The 18,989-nt window shown below is 44.3% G+C and overlaps 1 protein-coding gene across 2 annotated transcripts in view; it reads left to right on the top strand.

The window, feature by feature from the left end:
* Caln1 (calneuron 1) overlaps nucleotides 1–18,989 on the top strand; it is a 434,985-nt gene that overhangs the window by 239,258 nt on the left and 176,738 nt on the right. For both annotated transcript variants that reach the window (XM_029533922.1, XM_021186856.2), the window contains exon 4: nucleotides 17,741–17,853. In XM_029533922.1, the coding sequence (XP_029389782.1) occupies nucleotides 17,741–17,853 (113 nt within the window). The remainder of the gene's footprint in view (nucleotides 1–17,740; nucleotides 17,854–18,989) is intronic.

Genomic DNA, 18,989 nt, shown 5'->3' with positions numbered 1-18,989 from the left:
TGTGTGTGTGTGTGTGTGTGTGTGTGTGTGTGTGTGTGTAAGGGTTTGAGATAAGGTCTCAATATGTGATTCAGGATATTCTCTAACTCACAATCCCCCTGCCTCAGCTTCCTGAGTATTGGGATTATAGAAATATGTACCATATCCCCACCAGTACTCTTTTACTGACTACTTAATAGCTGCCCCCAAGCAACTATGCACACCCCTATTCAACAACTGGAGCATTCTTAATCCAAAACGAGAAGAAAAGTCGATCCATGATAAAGACACTTACCAATGGTTGACCTTTGGTAAGTCTCAGATTCATGTCAACAGTTGAAGACAGAAATAACACAGAACACAGTGCAAAAGAGAGAAGAGACACACTGAACACTCAAATAAGATGAGAATTAACCGCTCCCCCCAATTACTCACTACCAGAGGAGAAGGCTTAAGAAATACCTATTTGGATGCTGGAGATGTAGCCTGGCTGGTAGAGCGCTTGCCTAATATGTACACAGTCCTTGGTTTCATCCCCAAAATTGTGGAAAGTGAGTGTGGTGGTGACGACTGCCACCCCAGCACTCTGTGTAAGAATTATCACATTAGTAATCATCATCAGAGAGACCAGAGAGAGACCTCATCCGGCCACTGATGAGAACCGATACAGAGCCCCACAGCCAAATATTAGGCGGAGCTCGGGGAGCACTGTGAGGAGTGGGAGGAAAGGATGAGAGGAGCCAGACAGGTCCAGGACACCACAAGAACACGGCCCACGGAATCAACTGACCAGGACTCAAGTAGGATCCCAGAGATCAGGGAGTCTGCATGGGTCTGACCTAGGTCCTCTGCATATATGTTACACTGTATAGCTTGGTGTTCTTGTGAGAGTCCTAACAGTGGGAGCAGGGGCTGTCTTTGGGAACTCTTTCCTCCTCCTGGGTTGCCTCATCAAGCTCTGGTGTAAGATGGTCTTGTTATCCCATATTTGGTTCATGTCCCTGGGAGGCCTGTTCTTTTCTAAGGGGTGGTGGTGGGGTGGATCTGGGGGTAAAGGGGTGGGGGTGGGGGAGACTGGGAAAAAGGCAGGGAGGGGCAACAACAGCTGGGATGTCATGTGTGAGTGAAGAATAAGCAAGAAAATTAGATACAAAAAAAGAATATCGTGTTAGAATGCAGCCTCTGCTCAGATTACAATACTAATTTCAGCCCTCCCTCCTTTCATGGCCAACACATACCCTGAGACAACTGTCTGTAAATCTCTAGCTCAGAGATTCCCTGGGAAGTGAGTTTACATCAAAGTTGCTAATGGCGACCATATATCCTGCTCCCAAGATCCTTCCCTTCCTCCTGCCTGGGAGTGAAAGAGCCTGGCTGTAGGCTTTTGCTTTGAAACCACCCCCATCCTCAGAGAGTGGAAGAGCATATCTGCTTTACAGATGGTGACCCCTCCCTTAAAAGACCCCACCATGCCTTCTGTCTCTGGTGGTGGGACCTGAACCCTTCTTAGAGCTCTATGCTTCTGCCTGCCTGCCTGCCTGTCTACTGCTCGCTTTTCTACCAAATACTTTGTTCCCAGTAATCCATCTCAGGGTCTTTCTGGAACCCTTGCCCCCATCCAAAATCTAAGGCTCTGAAATAGAAGCAGGGGGAGCAAGAGTTCAGGGTTATCTTTGGCTCCATGGTGACTTTGAGGCCAGCCTAGGCTACTTGAAATCAAGTCAAAGAGAAAGGAAGGAGGTAAAAGAGATAATGGAAGAAAAGAGGAAAGGGGGAAGAGAGAGACAGAGAGGGAGGGAAAAGGGAGGGAGAGAGGGAGAAGGAAAGGGAGAGATAGGGAGGGAAGGAGGGAGAGAGAGAAAGAATGGGGAAAAAGAATGGAAAGGGAAAATGAAATAAAACAAGAGCACAGGAGGAGAGCTGTTTGGGGGTCAGGCTGGAAGAACAGACCCTTCTGTGAACAAGACGCTGTCTAGAAGCAGAAGGCTGCTGTTAGTGGGAAGGAGGAAGTCTGAGGCTCAGCGGAAGGGAAAGGGGTCTGGCTTCCCTAAGGGCAAAGCAAGGGCACCATCAATGTGCTTACAAAGTCAAGGTCTGCTTGGTGTCCACTGGCAGGGAACTGCAACTTCTAATTCAAATCAAGAAAGACACAACCCCCATTACGTACCAGCCATTGCGCTAGACCCTGGGGACACTGCAGGGAACAGTGAAGGCATAGCTGTCATCCTTTAGAAAGTTAGAAGGGAGGAGAGACAACCAAGGTCTCAAAAGCGTGTGTCTGTCATCAAAGGGGGAAAGGGACAGATGCAAACTGTCTGTCTCAGCCTGTGGGTCTCCATGATGGAGCCCTTGTGTGGGATCCCCCAGACCTCCTTTCTGAGCAAGGGCCATGGCTGAGTTGGTGAAGTGTTTCTCCTAAAGTCATGTAAATGTGATTGCCATGCTTATATGAATACCCACGTATCATGGCACTAGGGAGCAGAGGCAGGTGGTTCCCTGGGGCTCACTGGCCAGCCAGCCTAGCCTGCTTGGCAAGTTCCAGACTAGTGAGAGACAGTGTCTTTAATATTTTTTTTTTTAATTTGGAGGCTGGAGAGATGGCTCATCCAGTTAAGAGCACTGACTGCTCTTCCAGAGGACCCAGGTCCAATTTCCAGCACCCACATGTCAGGTAAGAACTGTCTAGCTCCAAGCTCTGACACCCTCACTCAGATAAACAAGCAGGCAAAACACCAACATATATAAAATAAATGCATTACATTTTTTTAAAAAAATCGGATTGTGCTTGAGAAAGGACACCTGAGATTGTCTTCTTGCACTTGTACATGTACACACAACCACTTCACAGGTTAAAACTCACAATCCTCCTGTCTCACCCTGACTAGTGTTCACCACCACACCCAACTTCTCCATGGTCCTTGAGGTCATTTGGAGGAATAAGCAGGCAAGAAAAGCTTTAAAAAATAATTAAAGATGGAAATCTATATCTGTTGCTAAAGCGTATTATAAAATTAGAACAATGAAAAAGATTCTCAAGTAAGAATGGATAGGAGATAACACTAGGTGGTTCAGACATAAGCCACGGTAAATACAGATAATGCAACAAATAATTGAGTTGGAGAAAAGACTTCTTTCACAAGTGGTAATGGAAAGATAAGAATTTAAGAAGGAGAAAAAAAGATTTTTGCTCTTCACTGAATTTTATTACAAGATATCTAAGAAATATAAGCCACTCCATATTATGAGAAGGAAAAGAAGATTGTAAGTTCAGGGGCAACTTATTAAATTTAGGAAGACCCCCCCCCCCCCATATCAAAATGGAAAAGTACGAAGTCAGCTAGAAACAGAGCTTGGCAATAGTGCCCTTGCCTAGGATGCCCCAGAGAGGAGCTGGGGGTATGCATCCATGGTAGAGCCCCTGCCTAGAATCCCCCAGTGAGGGGCTGGGGGCGTGGTTCAGTGGTAGAGCTTCTGCCTAGAATCCCCCAGTGAGGGGCTGGGGGCGTGGTTCAGTGGTAGAGCTCCTGCCTAGAATCCCCCAGTGAGGGGCTGGGGGCGTGGCTCAGTGGTAGAGAGCTCCTGCCTAGAATCCCCCAGTGAGGGGCTGGGGGTGTGGCTCAGTGGTAGAGCACCTGCCTAGAATCCCCCGGTGAGGGGCTGGGGGCATGACTCGGTGGTAGAGCTCCTGTCTAGCAAATATAAAGTCCCAATGCCACCAGAAAAAAAATTTTTTTCAGGAAAAAAAAAAAAGCACAGAAGCATCAATGTAATGCACTCTGCCTGTTAAATAATAATAGACTAAATTAAACATTTAGCAATAAGCTAGCGAAACATTATGCAGAGAATCTGGCAGTGGCATAGCGTTTTTCAATGCCAAAGGACTTCATTAGAAGATTAATATAAAGGATGAGATCAGATAATTCACAAAGGAAAAAAAAACATAAACATGAAACACATGGAAACTCTCCAAGTTCAATAATATGAAAATAAATGCAAATGGAAGCAATAATAAGAGCATTTTCCAACACACCCAGGAAGTGAGGATTTTCATCTTAAGAGATGGAAGGTACACTGCCAGGATTGGGCAGTGGCAGGGCCTTTCTGATGGTCATTCTTTTTATAACCAGGGCTCTAATGTTCTTTCCCTTTGATTTGGTAATTTCTTTTCTGGACTCCGGCCTAAGGAATGTGGTTAGAAAATTTTAAGCTTCCTACCTTGCGCTGTTCCTCACAGCATTGTCTACCGTAGCGCGGAGATTAGGAATGAGTAAAGAACAAAAATCAGAAAGAAAACTTCAACCCAATGCCAGAGATGGACATTAATGAATCACCTTCTGTTTTCCTCTATGTCCATAGACTTAAAAAATTAACATTAACAGTTTCCTATCCATTGCCCTTCTTGTTATTTGTTTGAGTAGAGGAATAACTGGGTATTGAATATTGGACCTATGGCCTCAAGCATGCTAGATAGATGCTCTACTTCTGAGCCATCCTTCCAGCCTCACTGGGGCGATTCTAAAGATGCTCTACCATTGATCCAGGCACCCAGCAACTCACTGGAGGATTCTATACAAGTGTTCTACCACTCAGCCCCCTCACTGGTACTCCACCACTGGGCTGAGTCCTCACCCCTTCCCTAGGGGATTCTAGGCAGGTGCTCCACCATTGGGCTGAGCCTTCACCCTCTCCCTAGGGGATTCTAGGTGTAGCTACACTGAAACATGCCCCAGCTCTTCAGTGGGAGATTCTGAAGCAAATAGTACAACACTGAGTTATACTTTCCAGACCCTCAGTGCAGGACACTAGCCAAACTGTCTATAACTGAGCCACACACCTAGACTCCTTTTTCACATTGTAATTGTGAAACAGGATCTAAGTCAGTTGCCAAGATAGCCTTGAACTCACCCTGTGAATTACTCAAGCCTTGAACTGGTGATCCTCCTGTCTTACCCTCTAGAGTAGCCCAGATAAGAGGAGCGAGCTTCCAGGCTAGCTTTCTTTGCTATTATATCACAAACTTTCCTCATGGCATTTAGGCCTCATGTCCATTAGTTCTGTAGACCCTTAAGGACATCCTAAGTTTTTCAATAGGTCCTGTGTGTTTTCAAAAGTGGCATGCAACGTATCTGCAAGCACACAATATGCTACTTCCTCTTCCCAATGCTTTAGCGATCTTGTGAAATAATTCCTGAGGAGTAATTGTTTGGCTCAGGAAGGTATTATCAACTGAAGCAAAGCTTTTAAAATCATATAGAAGATGTCATTTGGTACCAACTTACATCACATAGAACATTGTACAACCACCTTCTGAGGTGTTGGAAGTGAAATTATAACGGAAGAGAAAATGGCGCTTCCAGGAGAGACCCTGCCACCAGAATATTAAAAAAAGAAAAGAAAAGAAAAGGAAAGAGAGAAAGAAAGAAAGAAAGAAACAAACAAACAAACCAACCAGGCATTATGTAAAGATAGGTCTGCTTGTCTTGTAACCTTGTTGACCCATGTTCAATCCCTGAACCCATTTAAAAAAAAAAAAAAATCCTAGTATTGTGACACATGTAATAACAGCTCCAGACAACAGAACAAAGATGAATCCTTGGGACTCTGGCAGCCAACCTAGCCTACTTGAAAACCCCAGGCTAGTCAGGAGACACTGCTTCAAACAAACAAACAAACCCCCAAACAAAACAGAACAAAAAGCCAAGGTTACTGGCACCTGAGGAATGATACCCAAGGCTGACCTCTGGCCTCTACACACAAATACACACAAATATACACAAATACAGAGCACAGGGAGGAGGGGAGGGGGCGGGGATAAGGGGCACAATGAAAAAGAACAATGTCGTGCGGAAAGTAGCTGCCATTCTCCATGAAAAAACCCCACAAAAGGAAACCAGGCAGCTCCCAGCCCCAGCCTTGAGCAGAAGGACTTGGATTCACCTTGACACAAAAATATTTGAGCTTTTAAAATTGGGCTTAAACTTGAGCGTCATACTTCCTGAAATTTGAATATCCGACTTCAAATGCATTTCTTTAAGCCAATAAAGGAGATGTAGCTTAGGCAGTTCAAAGAAATCCTTTTAGGAAGAGCTAGATATAGATGCTGCTTTTCAGCAGTCTCTTGAAAGCCTTTAGGGGCTGGAGAACGGGCTCTGTGGTTGAGAGCCCTGGATGCTCTTGCAAAGCTTCCAGCACCCATGTTGGGCATCTCACAACCCGTGAAACTCTGGCTCCAGGAGATCTGATGTTCTGTTTTTGTCTCTAGGGGCACCTGCACTCACATGCACACACACACACACACACACACACACACACACACACACACATATCAGGGTTTTATTCCCATCTTCTACTTGTCAGGTTTTGTTTTGTTTTGTTTTGTTTGTTTTTTAGATATGATGATATCTTAGATGAGGTTGTGATCAAGAAGCAGTGTCTAACACAGATGGGCTAGGGAGAAAGCTCAGCCTGTAATACACTTGTTCCATAGGCAGGAAGACCATGGTTTGGTCCCAGTACCCACATGAATGCTGGACAGGCATGGTGACCTGCTTATAATCCAAACACTTGGTAGGCAGAGACGAGGGATTTCCAAAGCTAGTCATTGCCTCCATTTATAAGGTGGGACCAATTGAGGAAACACTTGGTGCCAACCTTTGGCCTTCACACCGACAAGGGCATTTGCACATGTGTACACCCCCTAACCCCTGCATGAACATGTATTGTCCCTTGTTCCACACAAACATAAAAAAGAGAATTCCCAACATGCATTGCACTGTAGGTCCAGCCCATCCCTCCATTTGCTTAACGCACTCTCTTTCAGTCCATCCCTGGCTCATCCTGGATTATCTCTGGATCCAGTTCTGCGTTCTCCCTTTGTTATGGTCTGACTATAAAATGAGCCCCATCAGCTTCTATGTTTCAGCACTTGGTTGTTACCAGACATTGTGGAGACTTTAGGGGCCAAGACTTGGCTGGAGAGCAGTCACTAGGGATGGGTTTGAGAGTTCCAACCTGGCTACCCATCCCATCCTTTCTCTGCCTCCTGCTCTGCCCCAGTGTGAGCCAGCTGCACTGTAAGCTCTCAATCTGCCAGAACCAAGTGGGTCTCGGCTGCCGTGCCTTCCCCACCATTACCCATCAGCCATCTCACTTCAAACCAGGAGCCGATATAAAGGCTTTGTCCTTCAAGGAAGATCAAGTTGGTGATAAAAACTGGCCATCACACTTTGTTTCCCTTCGCAGCTTGTTAAGCTCCTTCCTCCTTCAAGGATTTACTGAAAACAGTTGAGGATGTTGTCTTGGGAACCCAACGCATCAAGTCTAATGATTTTATGAATCCACCATGGTCCTTTGCTTCTGGCCTAAACAGTGGCTTGTACAATTCACTTCTATGGCCTGGGTTATGACTACTGTGTGTATCTGTCCCTCTGGGGGTAGATTTCACAGAGCAGAATGACTTCTCAGTCACACCATTTACACTTGGCTGTCACCCATCAATGCCCACCAGCTTTTTCAGCCTATTCCTTCCTTTCTTTCCTTTAGTCTCTCCAAGGAGTTTATGACAATTTTTCATCTTCCTGGAAAGTTCAGCTGGCTGTTCATAATGATCATTGTACAGAGCTGGGCCCCCTGCAACTTCCCGGCCTAGTTCAAGTTCATTACTGTGGCTCACAGAGCTGTAGGAGTCCAGAGGACGGTCCCTGGCAGGCTAGCTCCCCATACCTCTTGCTAAGTGGAACGAGATCAGTGGAAGTTACTGAAGGAAGGACAGTTTGGAAGGACTGAGCATCCTTCATTCTGTATTTACTTGCTTAGTCAAGATTCATATAAAACCACTGCTAAATAAAAGAGTTCCCAACTGACCTGTTGACATAACTCAGCAGGTAAAGATGCCAACCACCAAGCCTAATCATCTGAGTTTGATCACTGCAGTCCACATGGTGAAGGGGGAGAAGTGGCTTCTGCAAGCTGCCCTCTGACCTCCACATGTGCCTGGGTACACATCCTACCCCATTCAGATGTAATTTTTAAAAACATTACAATTAAGAATCCTTTGAAAAATAAAATAAGCTAGACTTAGAGAAATAGTCTGTTTGTATGCCTTATTATTATTATTTCTTTTAAATCTAGATTCCTGGCCCTCTTGTATGTGGAATCTAGATTTTTTTCTTTTTTAAAAATGAGGCATAAAAGTAGAAGGGAGACTATCTGGAAAAAGAAAATGGACCAGCAAGAGAGGAGTGGAGGATGAAGGAGAATCAGTTATGTGTGTCTGAAAATCTCATGGTGACCCTATTATTTTGTATACTATATGCCAATAAGTAATGCCTACAAAAACCCCTCTGTAGCTTGGAAAGATGGCTCAGTTGGAATGGGAAAGTGCTTGCATCGAGGACCTGAATTTGGACCCTTAGCACCAATGCAAAAGCAACAAATGATGGCATATCCCTATAATCCCAGGGCTGAGGAGGCAGAGACAAGAGGAGCCCAGGCATTCTAGCAGAACCGGTGAGTTCCAGGCTCAGGGAGAGATCCTCTCTCAGATAAACAAGGTGGAGATGAATTGAAGACAACCACTGAGGTCAGTGTCTGGTCTCCACATGCAGGCATGCACATGCACATATACCACATACATGTACACAAACAGTCCTGCATTTCACCAAAAGGCGATGGGTACAGGAATCGTTCCATGTTGTAGAAATATTTCACCTCAATCAGGGGCTTCAACCCCACCTTTGATCATTCAGGTCCCGGGTAAAAGACATACAACTTTTATATTTATAATAAGCCTCAATCAGCACTAAAGCTGGCCAGATATCTACCCTCTATGCTACTAGAATCTATATCTCCCATCATTAAACCCAGATTATAATTTGCCATATTCCTTCTGAGCTGCTCTTAACTTCAGTTGGCCAGCCCTCATGGCCATGTGTTCATGACTCACTTAACCCATGGCATCTTCCTTCTCTCCTCTTCTCTCTCCCCCTCGTGGTTCTTCCCCGACTCCAAGCCTGAGAACCCAGCACCCCCCACCCCCATTTCAATTATGCCCAGCTGTAAGCTGTGGGCATCTTTATTCACCAATCCTGGATAGCTTAGGGGGGGCAAGGTCACATAGTGTCACTTGGGTTGGATCTACATGCAGATTCGCTCATGCTTGGGGGCAACCAGGCCTTGGGGAGCATATTTAGCCTCAACAGTTCCACACTTACCTTTGGGACACTCCATAATAGCTATTTGTGGTGACCCTGCCCTGTTTAGACGTGTTTATCAGACCAATTCTTTTGGGGAGTGGGAGAAATTGAAGTTGCGTGCTAAGTTGTACGTGAGTGCCCTGGCTCCTCTGGAACCGACCATCTGTGAGGATGACTAAGGGTGCTCACTGCAGGCATGGTAGCAATCTGAGGGACATGTGGCTTTTAGACGGTGGCCATTTACATTAAACATTCCCGAAGGTCACCTTTCCCAATTACCCATTAAATCCTTTGCTCGGGGCTAAGAGAGGAAAACACATTGTAACTCGCAGACTTTGGAGACAAATATGAGCCTTATCAAGGCTGTGTGCTGGGGTCTTTGAGGCAGAGGGGCATGGTCTACTGTAGGGTTAATATTGGGTTCCGAGTTAAGCCCTTGCACTGCCATGTGCTAGCTCTCTGGAATTTTCTACTCACTGTTTTTAACCCCTTCTTGCCTAATGTATCTTATCACTGGTAAGATGTGAACTGGGAGAATTCTTCATAGTGTTGGAGTAGAGATAGATTTGTATAACACTCATATACCTGACATCTAGAAAATGTCAAACAACCATCTCCTGTTTCTTAGTGTTACTCGTTCTTTTAAATGATTACATGAGACCTACAAAGATAAGAGCTATTTATTCATTTCAAAGACTTTTTCATTTTTCAAGTATGTGTCTTTGAGTGTCTCTGTGTGTATTTGTGCATGCAGATGCTCTCAGAGTCTGGGAGAGGGTGTCAGAGCCCCTGGAGCTGGAGTTATAGGTTGCTGTGAGCCACCTGACTTGGGTACTGCTAGCTGAATTCCAATGCCCTTAACCACTGAGCCATCTTCCCAGTCCATGAGACAGTCATTTAGATCTCTCTCTCTCTCTCTCTCTCTCTCTCTCTCTCTCTCTCTCTCTCTCTGTGTGTGTGTGTGTGTATGTGTGTGTGTGTGTGTGCGTGCACATGTTCTTGCATGTCTGAGAGTGCAAGAGTGTGTTGTTGCACACATACCTCTCTTTTCATTCATGTGGAAGTCCAAGGTTGATGTTTTAATTGATTTTTTTTGGTCATCCTTTTCACCTCATTTCATTGAGGCAGGATGTCTCAATCAAACCCAGAACTCATCCGATATGGCTAGACTTAATAGATGGGTTGCTTAGAGGGTCACCTGTCTTCACCTTCTTCCCAGGCTAGAATCACAGGCAGGATGCCATGCTTGCCGGGGACCCTAAAATGATGCCTCATGCTTTCAGGGCTATCACGTTAGTTACTAAGCCATCTTTCCAGGTCCTCCAGCCAGACCACAGTTTGTAAGTGGTAAATGAGCTGCTTGTTTTTTCCCCGGGACCAAGGTAGATCTTAGAAGCATTGGGTCTGCTGGGCAGTTCTTGCTCTGATGGTGCCTTTGGCCAAAAGTAACATCTACTTGTGAGCACTGCCTGGTGCTCTAACGAGTGGGACCAGAACTCCTGGGGATCCTTGAGGTCCACAATGCTTTGCTCCTCTGGGCTGCTGCATGGGGTAGATAAGTAGGTGGTACCAACTCTCTTACTTGGAAGGTAGATATTTTCAAGCATAGTTTTAATTTCCTAAGACTGCGAAGCATGGGCAAGTCCCCTTGCTAGTCTTCCAAGTGGGAGATAATAGTGCCCTCTAGCCCTTGAGCAGGAGAGTGAGTGCTCAGCTTCCTAGACATCCTTTAGTTAAGATTCCCATAGGGTCTGCACACAAATAGGCCTATGCCTTTGAACTGAAGCACAAAGACTTTGTGATTGTTAGAGCTTATAACCATAATTTTTTACTATTTTATTGGGTTCTTATACCTACCATCCTTCTTCACCCCAATTCCTTCCAACTCCCCAACACTAGGTAGGAGAGAAAAGGGAAAAGGGGAGTGTTGATCTTGTTAGATTACTTTCTGCAGATTAGGGGCATTGAGATCTTTGGGACAAGTCTAATCTTCATCATTGAGTTTCTACTTGTTGTTTCTGTGCTCATAACCACTTGGCAAACTATAGCAGCAGGGAGCAGCAGCAGGGGGAGCAGCAGCAGCAGGAGGAGTAGCAGCAGCAGGGAGAGCAGCAGCAGCAGGGGGAGCAGCAGCAGCAGGGGGAGGGAGCAGCAGAGCCTCCTTCCTCTCAGGACTCTGGCATTTTTATTCTCTCTCAAGAGTTCCATGAATTCCAAACATCTTCAGCTGGCAGAATCACACCCCTGACAGAGCATGAGACAAATCATAGTTAGCTGATATGGACACCTGGGATTAAAACAAAAACCATATTAACATAACATTGTAGCAGTAGGTGATTAATCCACTCTAATCTCTCAGGTCCTGCTGGTAGTGCAAATTCCTCACCATGCACCCCAATGTTTTGAGCTTATGAATGAAACACACACATACACACACACACATACACACACACACACACACACACACACACACACACACACACACACACGGACTATATTTAATATGCCTTAGTCAGCTCAATGCCTGGGCCCCTCCCATACTTCCATGTTGCTAATGCCTCCCCACTGATCCTCCTGAGTTATTACCTTCTAAAATCTATATTCCATCTTTGCTACCCAAGACCCATTGCGGGGGTGGGGGGGTGGGGCTGCTCTTCCCTAGCTCTTACATGATTGGTACTCTGTCTTCTGCTGCTCTTAAGCCTGCATCTTATTCTTCCCCTGGCATGGTGATTCTTCTTCTCCAGGTTCCCTTGTGTGAGAATCCTAAAGTCCTGCCTCTGTCTCCCTGCCCAGCCATTGGCCGCGGACTTTATTTACAAATCAGAACCAACTGGGGGGCAGGAACCTGCTCAGCATCTTACATGGGGTATTCTTTTGCAATTTGGGGGAACACAATTAACATAATAGAAGCATTAAATCAAATCCACACCATTCCCCTCTTTTTGTTCATTAAAAAGGCCTTTTCTCTCAGATAATACATTGAACATAGTTATAACAGGTATGTAAACTATAAGGTATGGCATACACTAATAACATCCAGTCCATCAATTTTGTCAATAAAGGTACAATATTCTAACATATATCCTAACTTAAAGAGTTTACAATTCTATACCTGAATTATGTTTTGATTTTAATTTACATTATCCTCTGAAAACTATCCTTTCAAATCTATACCATCTTCCTCAAGTGCTAAAAACCTTAAGTTTGTTTATGAAGTTATGACTAGTCTTCAACCTGTCAGACATCTGAGGATTAATGAAATATTACCTGTCCTGTTTGATTTTCTCGAATTTTTCTTTTCTGTAGCCAAGATCTTCAGGGGGGTCTTTCCCTGTCATACCTGATCCGTATCACTCTGGAAGGGGTCCAAAATCTTTTCCTCTTTCCCACTAACCCAAATACAGAGCTTCTCTCCCCAAATATCGTGTCCTTTGTCCAGTAACCTGAAATCATCCAAGGTACAGATTGATTCAAATTAGCATCCTCCTTTCTCTTCAGGCCTGCTCTATTCTGACCTTTTCCCCAGAGGACTTTTAATATCATAACCACCGAATTTATAACCACATGTATTTTGATAATCAAAACAATTCAAAGCAATCAAAGCAATCTAGGACTTATTATCTGTTGAGACAGCACTCCTTCACTATCCTCTCCCTTGTTCTTACATGATTAGTTTTGAATAGTGAGATTAAGGCCTTTTTTACTATCTGTCTGAGATTAAGGTTTTTCTCCCTTCCACCCCCTGCCTTGACCTATATGATAAAAGGACTCAATTTATTTATTCATCAACTGGGTTTTTAAAGAAACCAAAACTCTCACTATAAGAGCTTGACATGGGTGAGTCAGGAGGGTGACCATGAGCTGAGTCTACAGTACATGTTTAGGGAATGTAGGAATCCAGTGTTTTATAATCTTTTTCTTCCATCTTCTTCCCCCTCCTTTTCCTTCTTTCTACTCTCCTCCACCCAGCTCCCATTTCATCTTCCTTTTTCCTCTCCTTTCTCTCCTTCCTTTTCTCTTCTCCCATCCTTCCTCTTTTCCTGCTTAATCTCACTTCCTCCTTCCCACTTCTTCCTCCTCCTTCCTTCTCTTCTTCAGCTTCCCATTCTTCCCCCTCCCTTTTCTTCTTCTTCTTCTTCTTCTTCTTCTTCTTCTTCTTCTTCTTCTTCTTCTTCTTCTTCTTCTTCTTCTTCTTCTTCTTCTTCTTCTTCTTCTTCTTCTTCTTCTTCTTCTTCTTCTTCTTCTTCTTCTTATTTTTTTTTGGTTTTTCGAGACAGGGTTTCTCTGTGTAGCCCTGGCTGTCCTCGAACTCAGAAATCTGCCTGCCTCTGCCTCCCGAGTGCTGGGATTAAAGGCATGTGCCACCACGCCCAGCCTTACTTCTTTCTTCCTACCTTGATAGATAGCTTCCTATTTATACCCAGGAACAAATACACCAGGAACACATCGGAAGTCATCCTTTTTGTGTCTCTGCCAGTATCACACTGGAGAGTTTTCTATTTAGAAGTCCTTGCTAATCTGAGAGGCCAATGTGAATTCATTGTTTGTCTGCACATTTTTTAGCATACCAGCAAAGGCGAAATTCCAGCTCCCTTTATCGTGTCAAACGGGAGAGAAAAATTGATTTCCACTCAGCATTTCATTGACTGTTCCACCCCATTTGGTAGATTAATCTTCCCTTTCCCACCAGCTTGCCACACCTCCTTGGTCCTCCCAGGGGTTTCATCTATGAGGCAGTGTGTTCCTGGATAGTCTGCTGAGTTATTGGCATCCTGATGATGACATCTATTTGGCCACTGGGCAAAGGTTTTGAATAAGTGCTCCTTGGGAGCACAGGCACTCTGAGAGTAGATTAATTTCTGGGTGTTCATTCTGGCTTGCTACTGGGTGTGGATTCACCAACTGGAGCTAAGGTAAGGAGGCAGAAAGCTGTTGGTTGTGTTGCCTGTTTAAATGATTGTAAGAGTTCCTAATGCCATGTTGATGATTTGCTGAGAGTCACTCAATGCCCTGTGGGTTCAGTTTGACCTGTTAAGTTGACTTGACGAACACCTTTTAGTTAGCACCAGCTCTAGCATGAAAACAGAATAAAATACCACACGAAAACCAATTGATGCTTAACCGAACAAGGGAAAACAATCAGGAGACATCACTAATTCATTCTCTAAGCATGTTCTGAATGCCTGTTCTGGCAATCAGTATACAGAGATGTCTCAAGCCTTCTTGGGTTACTTACTCTTCCTGATGATGCATGAACAAATGTCTATTCACCCCAAGTAGAGCACAGATGACAAGTCAAAAGAATGGCTCCACTGTGGTCCACTTCTGTGAACCAGTGAGTATATTGAGATTGCTTATAGGAGCATTTGTGACTCACAGGCAGATAGCTGTATCAACCAAAAGTCTGCCCAGCATGGGTGATGACTCAGAAAAGCTTCATCTCAGAGCTCTCTGCATTTGGTTAACAGGTGGGAGACATGTCCCGCCCCCTGTTAGTGGCTACTTATATAACACTGAATGGCTACTTATGTAACACTGAAAGGGGCATTTTGAATCTTGTAAGTTTTAGGGGCTTTCTGTGCCTTGTATGTTTTGTTGACTTCCCCTAGTCAAAAACAAAAAACAAACAAACAAACAAACAAACAACAAAAAGTCCCTCCAGCAGGAAATGTTTCATTTAATAGAAAATAGTCACACAATTGCTTTGCTCTCTGACCTTCCACAATCAAGCCCAGGTTGGAAAGTAAGGCAAATCCAGATGGGAATACAGTTCTGTACCTGACACACATGATGCTGTAGGAGACTATTCTGAGATGTTTCCTGGGAAAATGTGAACAAACATCCGTTCACTTCAGATAGGTACCAATAACAGATCAAAGAAATGATTCTACCAAGGTCTGGCTTGTTGAACCAATGAGTTTACCAGAAGGAGTTACTTACAGAAGTACAGGTAAAGGGTTACATAGAGTGTAGTAGGTCACTTGAAGGCAAATGAAACACTGAAAAAGCTCTGGAGAGGGACCTTGTGAATCTTCTGAGTTTCCTGAACTTCCTGGGCCTTATGAATTTCCTGAGCTTTCTGTGTCTTGTGAGTTTTCTGAGCTTCCTGATCTTGTGAACTCCCTCTTCCTTCTAATGGGGAATGTTTCCATTCTGAGCAAATAGCTACAAAAATACTGACAAGAAAGAAAAGTTGGCAGACTCTTCTTGGTTAGACAAGGTATGGCCAGGAAGCAATAAAACATTAACAGCATTGTAACTCCTCCTCTGAGAAAAAGGTGGCATTCACCAAGAAAACCATGGGTAAAGACATACTGCAGGAGACATACCAGCAGGGACATAGAACCAAAAAGGTGAAAACAACATATTGCATTTTATGAAAAGGTGAGAATAATAAGGCTATGAGAGAGAGAGGCAGACTCAGAGTATCACTGAAGTTTGTAGAAGTAGAAGCTTTGGGGGGAAGTAATCTCAAACTATATGGAAGATGGTATAGGGGCAGCAGTGTGCTGACATAATCCCAAATACAAGTATTGACTCTTGGAAGTGTTGTTCCACCAAGCTTATTAGAAAGGGAAGTATCTACTGGAGAAACAACAGAGAGAACTTCAACAAGTATTTAAGGGGTTAAACCCTTTAGACATAATGACTCACACATAATGCTTATGTGTGAGTGCAAGGAAGAAGTTGTGACTTCTGTCACACAAGGCCAGACAATTTTAGGTACAGAGGAGCATGTGAGGTGTGGTCATGCTAAGGAGGAGGTGCTGGGTGGGCATTTAGAATACAGTCATGAATTGCTTAATGATGGGGAAAGGCACTGAGAAATGTCTCATACTGCTGTAACTTCATCCTGCTGTGATTATCGAAGATCATACTTACAAAAGCTTAGATGCTACACAGCTAAGCTAGTGTGCATGTATGTGAGTGTGTGTGTGTGTGTATGTGTGCACATACGTGCATGTACTCATATACTTTCTATGCATGAGCAAAGCAATACAACATCCAATTAGGGGAAAGAAGAAATGATATAGTCAAGACTTGTGGTAGGACTGGGATTGTAGCTTGGTCAATAGAATTCTTATGTAGCATGTACAAAAACCCTGTGTCCATCCCTAGCACTGAATAAACAGATGGCACACACACACGGTCCTAACACTTGGGAAACGGAGATGGGAAGATCAGAAGAAAATGTCATTCTTAGCTCCATTGCAAGTCTGAGGCTGGCCTGAGCAATCTGACAGATTGTTTTTAAAGAGAAGAACAAAAATGTATTTTCCTAATTATTGCCACTTGATCGTGATACTTTAATATTTTAAAACACAGTGGACCTTGGTAGTGAAGGCTTGTCATCTCAGTTATTCATGAAGTGGAGGCAGGAGGATTGCAAGTCAAAGACCATCCTAATCTACAAAGTAAGATCAAAGCCAGCCTGGGTAAGTTAGTGAGATCCTGTCTCTAAACAAAAAAGTACAAAGAGGACTGGGAATATTGCTTAATGACAGAACACTTGCACAGAATCCTCCTGTGAGGGGCTGGGGTGTGACTCAGCTGTGGAGTGATTATTTAGAATCCTCCAGTGAAGGGGAGGAGTGTGGCTCAAAGGTAAGGTACATACTTAGAATATTCCAGTGAAAGGGCTGGGGATTTGATTTAGTGTAGAATACTGTCTTAGGGTTTCTAGTGCTGTGATAAAACACCATGACCAAAAGAAGTGTGGAGGGTGGGAGGGTATTTCAGTTTATGTGTCCAGATCATAGTTCATCATGAAGGGAAGTGGGACAGGAGCCTGAACCTAGAGGTAGGCACTGAAGCAGAGGCCATGGAGAGGGCCACTTACTGGCTTGTTCCTTGTGACTTGCTCAGCTGATTTTCTAATACCATCCATGACCACTTTCCTAGGGGTGGGTGGAGCCGTCCATACAAGTCATTAATCAAGAAAGTGCCTCACAGGCTTGACGACAGGTGTTTCTTCTGTGGACATTTTCTCAATTGTTTCTTCTTCCCAAAGAAGCATGATTCAATTGAAAAACAAACACAACAACAACAATAACAACAGCAACAGCAGCAGCAGCAGCTGCAACAATAGCAGCATTCCTATCCAGGACAAGTTTCTACCTAAAATTCCCCTTTGAAGAGTTGGGATTATGGCTCAGTGATAGATTGTGTTTCCAGAATCCCCCAATGAGGGGCTGGGGGTGTGGCTCAGTGGTAGAGCCCCTGCCTAGAATCCCCCAGTGAGGGGCTGGGGGCGTGGCTCAGTGGTAGAGCCCCTGCCTAGAATCCTCCAATGAGGGGTTGGGGGTGTGGCTCAGTGGTAGAGAACCTGCCTAGATGCTTGGGCACCTGGGTTCAATTCTCAATCTAGGAAACAAACAAACAAACAAACAAACAACAACAACAACAATGAACAATATTAAACAATTCTGTTGCAGTGCCAGTTCTTTTTATTTTATTTAGGTCATGCCAAGGAGAAAAGGATAGAGTTGTTAACTGCATCAGGGGCTGTTGATCACATTTATGGTACTTTCCACTCATCTCTCTCTCTCTCGCTCTCCTTTCAGGAGATGGGCAGGTAGATTTTGATGAATTCATGACGATTCTCGGGCCCAAGCTGGTGTCATCAGAAGGTCGGGATGGTTTTCTTGGAAATACGATAGACAGTATCTTCTGGCAGGTAAGTGAGATTTTTTTACATAAGAGTAAGTCTGGCAGTATCGTGTTTTCTGGCATTAACTTTGCCTGTGAAATCTTGGGTGTCTATTCAGACTGCAATGAGCCCTCTTGGACTGGGGTGTTAGGTCTTCTTTGAATTGGGTATCTCAGTTGATATCTATGCTGTTGTTAGGGTCTGGAGAATTGAGCTGTCTCCTCATGGGTTTTCCTTGGAGCAGGGTTTGCCTTTGTAGAGGTGAAATTCTTCTACATCTGACTCATGAAGGACTTTCTCCTGGAGACCTTGAAAGGGTGACATTGGTATTGCCTATGATAATTCTTACTTTGAGCTAAACTCATGAAAGTTCTCAGTGTAGGGGTTCAAGAGAGACAATGAATCAAGTTGTCCTTTGGGGTAACAGGTTTATGGGGGGGGTTATTAGCACTATAGGCAAATAGACATGAGAGGGGTTCTGAAGAGAATTTAGTTCCCTGAGACAGAGTGGAGGTCTCCTTTTAGAACAGAGGTTCTCAACTTTCCTAGTGCTAATTAAGAATGTTTCCTAATGACCCTTTAGTACAGTTCCTCATGTTGTGGTGACCCCAACCATAAATTCCATTGCTACTTCATAACTGTAATTTGCAACTGTTATAAATCATAATATAAATATTTGATATGCAGGACATCTCATATGTGACCCTGCCAAAGGTCATGATCCCGCAGGTTGAGAACCTCTGCCTTAGAGGTTTTGGGGGTAGGTCGGGGGAAGAGGTGGTGGTCCTATGCCATGCAGTCACTGAGGGCTCTGTAGGACTTGCTTCCAGTCAGATGTACCTGTCCTCTCCGTGACCGGAGTTGGTCCTCGTATGTGTGTCTGTCATAAGGGGTGTGGTTACTGTAGTCCCTGATTGCTCAGGGTGCTTAGTAAACGTCCTCTGGGAAACTGAAGCTGGCATAGTCACAGTTCTCATGCAGTCACAGCATGACAGCTTTCATTTTCTTTTGTGGCAGTTTCGATGACATGAGAGAGGAGAAAGAAGACAGGGACAGAGGGTAGAATGAGAGGAGAAAGAGGTAGGGAGAGGAGAAGAGAGAGAGAGATATTCTCTCTCTCTCTCTCTCTCTCTCTCTCTCTCTCTCTCTCTCTCTCTCTCTCT

This window comes from Mus pahari, chromosome 23, assembly GCF_900095145.1.
Source record: "Mus pahari chromosome 23, PAHARI_EIJ_v1.1, whole genome shotgun sequence".
Classification (NCBI taxonomy): domain Eukaryota; kingdom Metazoa; phylum Chordata; class Mammalia; order Rodentia; family Muridae; genus Mus; species Mus pahari.
The sequence above is the reverse complement of the archived record's forward strand: the minus strand, read 5'-3'. Positions and strand labels throughout refer to the sequence as shown.